At 44.7% G+C, this 11,990-nt stretch overlaps 2 protein-coding genes across 2 annotated transcripts; one reads left to right on the forward strand and one right to left on the reverse strand.

Moving 5' to 3' along the window:
- Positions 1 to 887: 887 nt before the first annotated feature.
- LOC100828473 (phosphatidylinositol 4-kinase gamma 5) lies at positions 888 to 4,825 on the forward strand. Its single transcript, XM_010229459.3, has 2 exons — positions 888 to 1,182; positions 2,226 to 4,825. The coding sequence occupies exon 2, from the start codon at positions 2,503 to 2,505 to the stop codon at positions 4,414 to 4,416; it is 1,914 nt and encodes a 637-aa protein (XP_010227761.2). The 5' UTR covers positions 888 to 1,182; positions 2,226 to 2,502; the 3' UTR covers positions 4,417 to 4,825.
- An 89-nt stretch (positions 4,826 to 4,914) lies between these two features.
- On the reverse strand, positions 4,915 to 8,392 carry LOC100832206 (calcium/calmodulin-regulated receptor-like kinase 2). The gene is made up of 8 exons (XM_003560765.4): positions 8,200 to 8,392; positions 7,519 to 7,985; positions 7,217 to 7,370; positions 6,718 to 6,844; positions 6,453 to 6,538; positions 6,296 to 6,367; positions 5,618 to 5,821; positions 4,915 to 5,393 (listed from the first exon to the last, which is right to left on the reverse strand). Exons 2-8 carry the CDS (start codon positions 7,872 to 7,874, stop codon positions 5,076 to 5,078), a joined length of 1,317 nt encoding a protein of 438 aa, XP_003560813.1. The 5' UTR covers positions 7,875 to 7,985; positions 8,200 to 8,392; the 3' UTR covers positions 4,915 to 5,075.
- Between the last annotated feature and the right edge of the window lie 3,598 nt (positions 8,393 to 11,990).

An 11,990-nucleotide genomic window follows, 5' to 3' on the forward strand; every position in this document is an offset into this window, starting at 1 on the left:
CGGTAGCTCGCGCGGCTAGACAGGTGAGGGGGGAGGGGGCCCGTCAGTCCTACTTGTATTATATGTTGTTTCGGTCCAAACAAAGTGGCCTTAGAGGCCTCCCAGCCAAGATGGTGTCCGAGGTTTTGCCGTCATGCTTCCACGATTGCTCAGTTCCGGCGGCCGATGGTGATCTGTCACTACCTGCTGATGGATTGTGTCCTCATGGTGGCCGATTTGAGCTATGTCTCCTATTTTTCTTCATTCAAGAATATTTGTTTCCTGGATCCAGATCTGACGGGATACCCTACCTACTCTCACCGGCCATGGCCTCTATGCCATTTCTGCGCATGTGCTTGTTGTCGGCTTTGCATCCTTCGATATGGCAAAACCAAGAGGATATACAGGTTGAAATCATCGAATCTGTGATCAAGCGCATGGCGTGAGGCCGGTTCATCCTGCCACGCTTCAACACCGAATCCCCAGCTTTTTCTCAGGTATATCCGAGGATAAGAATTATCTTTTTCTCTTCACCGACGGTAAAAATGGTTTGTTTTCATTTTGTGTAACGAAGCACAATCTATGCCAGCTCTCCCTCCCTCAAGGTATGTAATTCCTGGCTCTGACTAGTACTCCTTCTGACCCTAAATTCTTGACTCAAATTTGTCCAAATATGAATGTATCAATTCTTAAAAAATGTTTAGATACATGTAATATTTTGACAACAACTTAGAATCGGAGAGAGTAATTACTATTCTTAGACAGAGAAGAAAAACAAGTTCCTTCATCACGAAGCAGGCAAAAGGGCAGACGCCCGTTACACCGGCCAATTCCACCTCACAGCCCAACCCTCGCACCTCGCTCTTTGTCTCTGCTTACTTAACCAAGGTTAGTTTGTCACCATGACTCACTTAACCCCACTATAGAACCCATCTCCCCTCTCCGGCCCTCAGTATCGCGCACCACCCCTCCCCTCTCACGCGCTCGCGCACCCACAAGCAAGCACGCACGAGGAGAGCGAGAGGAGAAGCAGGGGCGAGGTTCTCAGTAGGCAGAGGTTGCGGGGTGTTGTGTTGGGGAGGGAGTCGGAGGTAGTGCCGCCGCGCCGGTCGCCAGGGAAGCACAGGCGGCTGAGGCGCACCTGCCAGATCTGCGGCCCCGCCGGCGGCGGGCCGCCATCTCCGAGGCTCGGCATTGGATCAGGTGCGGATAGGAACTCATTCCCCACGGATTTCTCCTTCGTACCGGTGTTCGTTTAGCTGTTCCTGTGGTGGAATCTCAGGATTTCGCTGTCTCGATTCCTCGCTCGGTTCGCCGTATTTTTAATTTGAACTGAGAGTGCAAGGGACGGCTTTATTTTAGTAGGAAAGAACTGTGTACTTCCTTGCCAAGGAAAGCAGCGGTTTATTTCTAGTAGTTTCCGGAGCGATGATTGTTTAGAATTCTCTGCTCTTTTAGCTGGAACGGACGCATGATTCCCCAGGCTGGCGAATAAATGCCTTCCATGGCCGCGTAGACCATGGCACTAAACATTCTATTCTTGGTCGATTTGTAGCTTGCTCTTGCAGGAACTGATCTATGTCTGAGCGAATTTGTGTACTTCAGTAGCTTCTTTCGTGTTAGATTCAGCTTGAAGCTACAAGATATCTGTAATAAAAAAGTGGTCTTTGATAGCTGCATCTCAATTTTTACTAACCCCTGGTGAGATGGGATGAAACCGGCCTAGCTGCACAGGGAAAAAAAAGGCGAGATGGTTTGTTTGCCACATGGAAAGTTCGAGAGACTTGCCTGCATCTCATCAGTTGCCAGAGATTCAGGGTAATAAAAGCAGAAATGCTATTGATGGAGGAGTGAATGGGGGTCAGCACGAATCTTAATGAATCTGGAATAGAAGTGCATCTATGTTCAACGAACGTATCGTATCTTCAGTATGAGGCTTAAAAAATTACCTACTAGTCAACTATTAGATGGAAGGTGGTAGCGCACTCCTTATGTATGTCAACTCTCTTAAGAAATATGAATGCTAACTCTAGTCATGTGAACTGTTTTGGTTTACTAATTACCTGAACGGCTGAGTTTATCATGAAAAAACTTCCTTATTTTCCATTTCATACTTTATACAGGACAAGCATGAAACACAGTCATGTGGAGAATCATTATTTCTAGCTCGATGCTTATTGCTGGTTGTTTCTGACTTGAGAAACCGATGATAACCCCCAGTTGCTCTTTCTGTTTGTCTTTTACAGGATCTACTTATCCAAAGGTTGGGCTTATCGGGGTTTTGTAACGGATTCCAATTGTAGGGGAGGTTACTGCTGCCTTAGCCTTCCTTATTTGTTGCTTTCTAGCTAATGTGGAAGATGTCATTCTTTGCCTGATGATTGCTACTGTGACACTTGTCTCACACTCTGGCACCACATTGGCTGCAAAATTTGTTGGGCACACGAGAAAGGACTGGAGTGAGAAGGGCATAATTGGGCAGCTGCCTCTAGTGCATTGACCCTATTTCCTTTCTCCTCTACCATGCCTCGCAATTTGGAGAGCCCAGTCCAGACCCAGATGGCAGTTTCAGCCTTGAAAAGCTCTCTGATTGGTGATTACTCTGACAAAACTAGAAGTGAAGGAAGGGGTGGTGGATGGAAACGTGTTTTCGTCCAAACCGATACTGGTTTTGTACTGGCTGTTCAACTAGATCGTGGTGACAATGCACACACCGTGAAAAGAAAGCTGCAGCTAGCCCTCAATGTGCCCACTGGGGAAAGTTCTCTGACATTTGGTGATCATGTCCTTAAGAATGACCTCAGCAATGTACGGAATGATTCTCCACTGCTTCTGACCAAGAACTTCATGCATAGGAGTTCCTCCACCCCATGCCTGTCTCCTACAAGCAAGGATCTCCAGCAGCAAAGAGATAAGGGTGGTCCAATTGAAGTTTTAGTATGCCCAAGCCGCTGCTTTCGGACAAAGCAGCTTGTTAAGGATGTTGGTAGGGCCATAAGAAACGGTGTGGATCCAATACCTGTCAATAGTGGGCTTGGTGGTGCCTACTATTTCAGGAACTGTAAAGGTGAGAATGCTGCAATTGTGAAGCCAAATGATGAGGAGCCATTTGCGCCCAACAACCCTAAAGGTTTTACAGGGAGAGCCCTTGGGCAGCCAGGCCTCAAAAGATCAGTTCGAGTCGGTGAGACTGGCTATAGAGAGGTTGCTGCATACCTTCTGGACTATGATAATTTTGCTAATGTCCCTCCCACAGTTCTTGTGAAGATTGCACATCCTGTATTTAATGTGAATGAAGGTGTCAGGTCTACCAAAAAGAAGGTTTCCGGGGGTGATCCACAAGCTGTTAGCAAGATTGCCTCATTTCAGCAGTTTGCTCCCCATGATTTTGATGCTAGTGACCTTGGCACCTCAGGTTTTCCTGTATCTTCTGTTCATAGGATTGGCATTCTTGACATCAGAATCTTCAACACTGATAGACATGCCGGGAATCTTCTGGTAAGGAACCTGACTGGAGCAGGGAAATTTGGGAATCAAACTGAGCTGATACCTATTGACCATGGTCTCTGCCTCCCAGAGTGCTTAGAGGATCCTTATTTTGAATGGATTCACTGGCCACAGGCGTCAATCCCATTCTCTGAGGATGAGCTCAAGTACATAGCAGATCTTGATCCAGTTAAAGATGCTGACATGCTTCGTATGGAGCTGCCTATGATCCGTGAAGCATGTCTCCGAGTGCTAATGCTCTCGACCATATTTCTGAAAGAAGCCACATCATTTGGTCTTTGTCTTGCGGAGATTGGTGAGATGATGAGCAGAGAATTTACTGGGGCGGAAGATCAGCCAAGTGAGCTAGAGGTTGTCTGTATGGAGGCAAGGAGGCTAGCAACAGAACGAGAAGAATGTTCAACAGAAAATGAATCTGGAGATGAAGATGTAACTCAATTTCAACTTGATTATGAAGATCATCATGAAATGCCAAAAGGACCATCGGCGTACCATTTTGGATTTAAGGGGGGAAGCTGCAGAAACCCACTGTCTAAATTGGATGAGGCCATTGAAGAAGAGGAAGATGACACTGAGGCTGAGGAGGAAGAAAGCAATGCAGAAAAGTTAGCTTGCCCTAAACCTGTCAATAAGTGGCAACCTAACATTTTGAAGCTATCAACCTCGCTGAGCAGTTTCAGTCTCACTGACAAAAGCCAGCGTCAACTGCCTGCTGTTCCGAAGGGTACTGATCCTGGTAACTGGAGGAGCGCAAATGAACAGCTCCCAACAAGTGCAAGCTTTGTCAAGCTAGCCGACATGGGCATGGAGACATGGGGGCTATTCCTTGAGAAGTTCCATGAGCTGCTCCCTGGCGCATTCAACTCGCGCAAGTGTGGCGCCACAGGGCAAAGGGCGAAGCAGAGGCTGGGAACCTCTTGCCAGTTTTGAGTTAGTTCAGGAGTAGTTCGTGCAATAAAACCATCCTTTGCAGGCTCGCAATAGGATCATTGAGCGCGTGACAGCATCAGAGGTCCATGTTGAGTTGATGCCTTTCTGTACAAAGTTTTTTTTTCTGTTCTTTTCTTTTCTAGCTAGTAGCTGGGAAGAGTTTGGGATGTGATGCCTGCCCAGTTCTTGGCCACCCAACTCTTCCCATTCATCATATGCATTCAAAGGCTTCTTTCACATAGACATTCAACAAAGTTTCTGGTGTGGTAATTAAACATTGTCCAGACTTCAGAGTAATGTTATAGCTCAACTTGAAAGGGTTTTATTTTGTTTGTTCGGTTGGTCATTTTGCATGTTATATGTACTGAACCTGTGGTCACAGATACTCCAGTGGCTCTTTATTGATTCAGTTAAAACCTCTTCTGTCTCTGCTGTTCTTGCTGTTGGATATTTACTTTCCGGTTCATGTGGCAACAGTAAAATTCTCTCACAAACTGGTTTGGAGTGAAAATAGTCATCCTGCAGTTTAATGTCACCTCCATCGATCCTGCGAAACCCTACTAGTACTTGATTATTTACATCTATTTAACCCGAGTTAGAGACATTCAAAGGCCAAAACTAATTGGTGCTTTCACCAAATATGAAAGGGGGGATCTAGTTCAGGCTCTCATCGGCGTGAGTTCTTTGAGGCCGGTAAGATCGCTCAGCTCCACATGCTGGTACTCTATCCTCCTCAGCACCGTCCTGGTCTCACTCCTCGGCAAAGCCGTTGTGTCGTGCTTCATGAGCTGCCGCTGTCTTAGCCTTGATATGGCCTGAGTAACCTCTGATATCCAGGGGCGCTTCCTGGGGCTTTTGTTAATGCATCGGTACGCAACATCGGCAAGGACCCTCGCCTCTTCTGCAACGCTCCCGGCAAGGAGGTTCTTATCGAGGATCTCTTCCCAGTCTACCTTTCCTTCTCCTCCAATCGCTGCCTGAAAGGAGAGGTGCATAATGTTGCTGCTCACGGAATGATGTTATACAAGGTAAATTCACAGAATGATGTTATAATCAGCTGCTCGTAAGATTTGGCTTGATCAGTTTTCAGTTAAAGAAAACTGCTGAATGTGAGTAATACCATTAAAATTATTTGTTTTCGGAAGAACTGGTCTATAGTTTTGTCAAGGATTGCTGTAAGTATGTTTAAAAACCCACTTACTAAGTCAATGTACTCCATTAGACCTTGTTGTGGATTTATGGCTGTTATGAGTTCAAAAAGTATTATGCCGAAGCTATACACGTCGCTCTTCTTTGTGAACTTATTGGTGGACATGTAGTCAGGATCCATATAACCATAGGTGCCCTTAAGGGCTGATTTCCTCCCATCGAATACTTCTTCCTTTGATAGACCAAAGTCAGCAACCTGCACCCACAATTTAAACAAATAGAGCAGGTTAGCATAGTTCTTTTGAATTTTTTCCCCGAAAAAATGAATATATCTATTTTAGTTGCATGCATCTTCCATCAGAAATGTCTTTAGCAGGTTTAAGCTGATCACCGAACTGTAGACACGCCATGACACAAGGTACACAACCAGCCTCCAGCAGGTTCAGCTGACTACTCAACTGTAGGCTAATCATGCGACAGTATTAGTTTAGCTAAACAACTAGGGTTCAGCAGGTTCAGTTGATCACTAAACTTGCTGAACCGATCATGCAGCAGTATTAGTTTAGCTAAACAACTGGCTTTCAGCAGGTTTAGTTGATAACTGAACCGTAGACTCATCATGGGACAGTATTGGATTAGCTAAGCTGGCAGAATAACACCTAAAGGTACACATAGAGCACAAAGACATTTGCGATGATCAATATAAGTACTCAGTCATAAATTGTCTGACCTTGGCCCTCATTGATTGGTCCAAGAGTATATTAGCAGACTTTAGGTCTCGGTGAATAACAGGTGGGACAGCCTGCACACATAGTCACAGCTTTCATAAATTGCCAAGATCAGGCCATTAACAATGGAAGTACATGTTTAATAGCCATCAACTGTACCCCTTCATGTAGGTATTCAATCCCATGAGAGACATCGTGAGCAATTTGTAGCCTTTCTTGCCAGCTCAAACTCCGTTTATTATCACCTAACAGGACATGGTATGAAAATAATTACAGAGATTTCTGGACTTACGACAACATTTCATTCATTCCCCTTGCATTGCACCACACACTATATGCTCCGTGCAATTTGCAGAACCATAAATAAGTTTTTCTTCTTGTTCATGTTTCATAGTAGAAAAAGCAGAGACATTGTCTCACTTACCATATAAAAGGCTTGCCAAATTCCCGTTGCTCATGAACTCATAGATCAGAATGCGTTGACCTTTTTCCACGCAATATCCGACCAAATTAACAAGATTTCTGTGATGCAGCCTACTAAGCAATACTACCTGCAAACAAAGATGTATTTATGGTTGTAACTCAGTTTATCAAAGTCAAATGCTTTACTACCAACTACTCTACGTAGATTAAAGGTATTGCAAGTTGCACTTCACCCACAACATGTCTCATCACTCAAGAACATAATGACTTGCTGACCATGTACACATAAGGGATTTCGACAAGCAAAAATTGGGTTCAGTACCCTATGACATTGACTGGTTTGCTGCCAAACAGAGAGGGCCAACATTTTTTCCAAACCACAATTTTTTTTTGTTACTTGGCCCAATGTTGGCTTGCAGCCAAACCAAGCAGGACCAAAATAAATCCAAGAATCCTGAAATCAGCTAAACGTAGTAATTAACCCAAAAAAATCATCTTACCTCTGTCTGGAACTCTCTTTCCCCTTGCGTAGAATCACTGGCGAGCACTTTTACAGCTACCACTTCGCCGGTGGGCATTACAGCCTTGTACACAGGACCAAACGATCCTTGCCCCAGAATCATAGTGAAATTGTTGGTAGCCTTCTGCAGATCCCTGAAACATCCAACAACAACATGTAAGAATTACGAAATGTCATATCAGTTGATGGCTACCCAATCACATCGATGACACAGGGCAGGACAGCATCATGAGAGCATCAACACCAAAATTGCAGTCGGAGTAGTGCAAGTAGACGCCATACTTGTAATGGTATTGTGGGATCCCGGAGACGGACAGCAGCTGCGGGGCGTCTCTGCCGTTGTTGCCGCCTCGCCAGCCCCAGAACGCGGCTCGCTTCGCCGCCGGGAGAGGGTGTTGGCCCCAGTCGGCCACGCTCTGGGAGGCCACCGAGATGGACACGCTGGAGTCGAAGCCGACGGAGCCGGCCCGCAGCGTCGCCGTGGTGGACTCCAGCGACCGCGTCCGCGTCCCGGCGACCACGCTGGCCCGCCTCCGGTAGAGCCAGATGGCGAGGAACACGCACGCCGCGGCGAGCAGCGCGGAGGTCACGCCGGCGGCGACCACGATGACCACGACCTTGCCCGCGCTACCGACCATTCCCGCGCTCCTTTCCCGGCAAGGCCAAGACCATGCCGTGCAAGACGACACCTAGGAGCACGAACCGCGGGCCGCAAAGGTAAGTGCCGGCGGCGCTCTAGGATTCCCCTCCTGCCATGGGAGCAGCAGCACGAGTCAGGAAGCAATCTTACACTGCAAAATCTCGCGGCACGACGCGTCAGGAAGCGACCCTTCCAAGGAAACATTCCTGAGGCAGAATTCCGCTGCGGCATGCGCCAGGAAGCAATCTCGCATCGAAATCCGGCGATGGAACCGCCCCGAAACAAAAAGCGATCTAAAGCTGCACAGGAAGCGTGCATCATACCTTAACCAAGGGCGACTAGTGCGCGAGAGAATTCCGCTCTAGGATGTGGATCCCCAAGCGCTTCGAAGCGCAGGAAGCAGAGCAAAGGATCGCAGCAGGAGACGACTAGACGCGGAGAGAGAGAGAGAGAGAGAGAGAGAGAGGCGGAGGATAAATTCAGAGGAGACGGGCGCGTGGAAAAAGGCGGCTGTGTGTGTGTTTGGAGTAGACGCGGTCCAAGCGCTTCACAAGACAAGACTGGAAATAATTAATGAGTATCTCTATTATCTCTCTCTATCTCTTCCACTTTGATCCTTTTAAGAATAGTAAAGTAATACTCCGTATCACATTTTTCTTTGGTTTCTAATAAAGAAGCAAAGCTGCTTTTGTTTATCAGATGGAGGCAATTGGGGTTTGATGGGGACCGCCAGTCATCGAGGCCTTGTCATCGTCATGCCATTTGTCATACAAACATTTTAGGAAGAGCCCGTGTATTTGGAGAAACTGGGTGCGAGGTGTAATATGGAGTAGTTAATTATGGACACTAGTCTTCATGGGTGATGCGTTGTGGTGCTGGGTCTTGCTCGCTCCGTTTCTTGAAAGATGTCGTACTAGTTTCGTTAAGACAAGAATTTAACCATAAATTACTATGTTAAAGCGTGGTTTCTATGACATGAAACCACAAGTATTATGAAGTACTTTTGATAACGAATTCAGCAATACAAATTTCATGTCATACAAACCACACCTTAACTTAGTAATTTGTGATCAAAGCCTTGTCTTAACGAAAAGTAATATGACATCTTTCAAGGAACAGAGGAAGTATATGAGTAGAAATGGTGTGATTGGTTTTTAACAAAATGAGTATTTCTGTTTCCATGCAGTTTTTTTTTTTGCGCACACTAACTCCGTACTTAGGCGTTGTTAGTGTCATGTGTCTTTAGTTTGGGTGCGTAAGGTTTCATTTGGCATTGCGGTGGATTATCATAATTCCTTTTTTTCATTCGCTTTTCACTATTTTCGTGTTTGGCTAACCAAAATTTTCCTATTTTCTTGTGTGTTTTTCATAGCAGATTACTCCCTCCATTTCACAAAAGTTGACGTATTTTGTTTCGTTAAGACAAGGCTTTGATCGATGAAAATTCTATTGATATGTGTTTTTTCATACATGAAATTTATATTGATGTATTCGTCTTTAAAAGTTCTTATTAATGATCATGATTTCGTATCATATAACTTACATATTAATAGAGTAATTCTTGGTCAAAGACTTGTCTTAACGAAACAAAATACGCAAACCTTTGTGAAATGGAGAGAGTATGATATAAGTTCAGTGCATCACGGTTCAGCAATGCCAAACCGAGCCTAAGAAGGTGTTTACCCTGTATGGATTAGAATACTCGCTATGTCGTACTTCCTCTAATTTCTACGTTTCAATTCCTTTTGCCGATAACCTGGTTCTTTGTTTTCCGGATACCCTCCCTCATAAATTACCGCACCACTTTTTCTCGGTTACTGCTCCCTCTTCTCTCGGTACTAACCCCCTCTCATACTCCTCTTGTTACAGACCCCCTCCCCCGACGGCAAGTATTCTCTGACTTAAGTCACCTGCCTTTGTGAGGCTGCAATGTGGGTCCCACATTTGGCTGGCCCACTTGTCAGCCTCACAAAGGAAGGTGACTTAAGTCAGAGAATCCACACCGCTCCCCCGATAGTTCCCCTCCCTAGCAATTGCGGCACTCATTTTTTTCAGTAACTGCTCCCTCTTCTCTCAGGAATACTGACCCACTCCCTCACCCCTAACTATCGTCAGACAAGTCTAAAGAAGATTGCCTCCGGATCTTTATTTTTATTTTTTATAAAACATGATTGAATACATACAAGGATGCAAAGAGTGGGAAGCTTTGACTTCTTTTCTGAAAAGAAAATACTTCGAAAGAATGGCATGTTATCAGGCCACATTTGAAACACAAGATAGGAAAAACACATGAATGTAAAATTCTATAAATTTGATGTCATGTTCTGTGAGTTCCTATAATTTTCTGAAAAACATGGATTGTACAACACAGTTGTTTGGATACTTCACGTGAGTTTTGCGTCGAACTTTTTTCCCAAGGGAGGGGGAAGAGGAGAGATGAAGACAAAGTGTTGCTATTGTACTTCTCAAAGAAAGTGGAAACATAAGGTTTGAGCAAATTTCATGTAAGTTTTTTTATGAATTTTCTGTGAAAATACTTTGTTCCAGACAGTTTTTGGTTTTGTCACTCCTTCTCTTGTTTGTGGGTCTCTGAAGCATGTATTTAAAAGATCACGAAGCAAATAAACTACTCCCTCCGTCCAACAAAAGATGTCTCAAGTTTATCAAAATTTGAACGTATCTATACACTAAGTCATGTCTAGATACATCTAAATTTTGACAAAGTTGAGACATCTTTTGTTGGACGAAGGAAGTATTTAAAATACTCCTCCGTTCCGAAATAAATGACGTGAATTTGTATAATATTTTATACAAAGTTTATGTACTCGGATAAATGCAAATGATGGTAGGCTGACGACTATGGACATATAAAATGGAGAAGATATTTTTCGACCATCAGGCACATTCAGGGCGACTTTGTCAGTAGTCACAAGCAGGAGTCGGACGTCTGTATGTGTCACATATATTCAAGTCAAAGCTACATACGTTGGCTACACATCCTCTGTTTAGGAACAGGAGTGGTATTTCACTAGATAGCTTATACTGAAGGAAAAAAAGAAAAGATCACAAGACTGCCATTGTGTCACGCATTTCACCCCCGGTATAAAATGGTTGGATTTCAGCGGAGGCGAGGAAGAGATGTAAGCAGCAACGACATAACACTACGAAAAACAGGAATGGCAGAGTACGTTACATACCAGTACCACACGCGTGCCTGTCCTGTTAGCCATTGCTGCCTGCTGCCAATATGGTGGAAATTCCAACGTACGCACGCAGAGTCGTCCGAATCAAAGTGCCACATTCCGGACGGCGACGCGTATTTTATAGTGCCTCGCTCTCTTGAGCATAACGCCTGCCTTGTCCGGTGACCGTCGAAATCATTTCAAAAGAAAATTCCGGTCTTTATTGGAACTTCTGTTGTTGACGTGTTGTTTTATGCGGTGAGCGTATCCTAGTCGTGCTTTAGGAAGTCTGGAAGTGGCAGGATTTCTGATACCGGTAAATAAGCACCGATTACAGATATCTACTCATCTACCTGTATTCCTAGTTATCTTAGGGCTATGGTATGGAAAATCTGGAGGTTCACTTTATAAGTCGTGGATTGACCCACCGGTCTTCTTAATATAAAAGCCGAGGGTTCTTAACACAAGTCATATGCACACTTAGCCATATGACACATTGACACCGATGATGATTTCGACACGCCTGTGCCTGGTATTTCTCAAAGTTGCGACAGATCCCACATTTGGTAACAGTGGCATCTTTAGGAAGACTTCATCTTGTCGAGACGTTGAGTTTGTAACTGCTGATAGCAACCAAAAATATCTTTGCTAAAATTAACCCACCTAGAGCTGCTTACATCATATTCTTTTGGTTCATGGAAATACCAACATGCAAGTTGCGTTATAACTTGCACAAACCTTCTTGTAAAGTATGGATCATTTCCTCTGTGTTAGTAGACTTTATCATTTTAGAGGTCCAAGCAACCATTAAAAGCTTGTGGTGCTTAAATACAGAAATTAGTGACCTTCAAGTATGCCAACTTCCAGCTGTTTTTCTCTTCCATGGAAGACTTTGGTCCAACCATTACAGCCGACGTTTGTAGATCCTGCCC

The sequence above is a fragment of the Brachypodium distachyon genome, chromosome 1, assembly GCF_000005505.3.
Source record: "Brachypodium distachyon strain Bd21 chromosome 1, Brachypodium_distachyon_v3.0, whole genome shotgun sequence".
Classification (NCBI taxonomy): domain Eukaryota; kingdom Viridiplantae; phylum Streptophyta; class Magnoliopsida; order Poales; family Poaceae; genus Brachypodium; species Brachypodium distachyon.

What these genes read in the sequence shown, in the direction of transcription:
- LOC100832206 (XM_003560765.4), bottom strand. Translation starts at nt 7,874, where the DNA reads ATGGTCGGTAGCGCGGGCAAGGTCGTGGTCATCGTGGTCGCCGCCGGC. An exon ending in AAAGAGAGTTCCAGACAGAG is followed by an intron (nt 6,845 to 7,216) that starts GTAAGATGATTT and finishes CTTTGTTTGCAG; the next exon opens with GTAGTATTGCTTAGTAGGCT. An exon ending in ACCAATCAATGAGGGCCAAG is followed by an intron (nt 5,822 to 6,295) that starts GTCAGACAATTT and finishes TTGTGGGTGCAG; the next exon opens with GTTGCTGACTTTGGTCTATC.
- LOC100828473 (XM_010229459.3), top strand. Translation starts at nt 2,503, where the DNA reads ATGCCTCGCAATTTGGAGAGCCCAGTCCAGACCCAGATGGCAGTTTCA.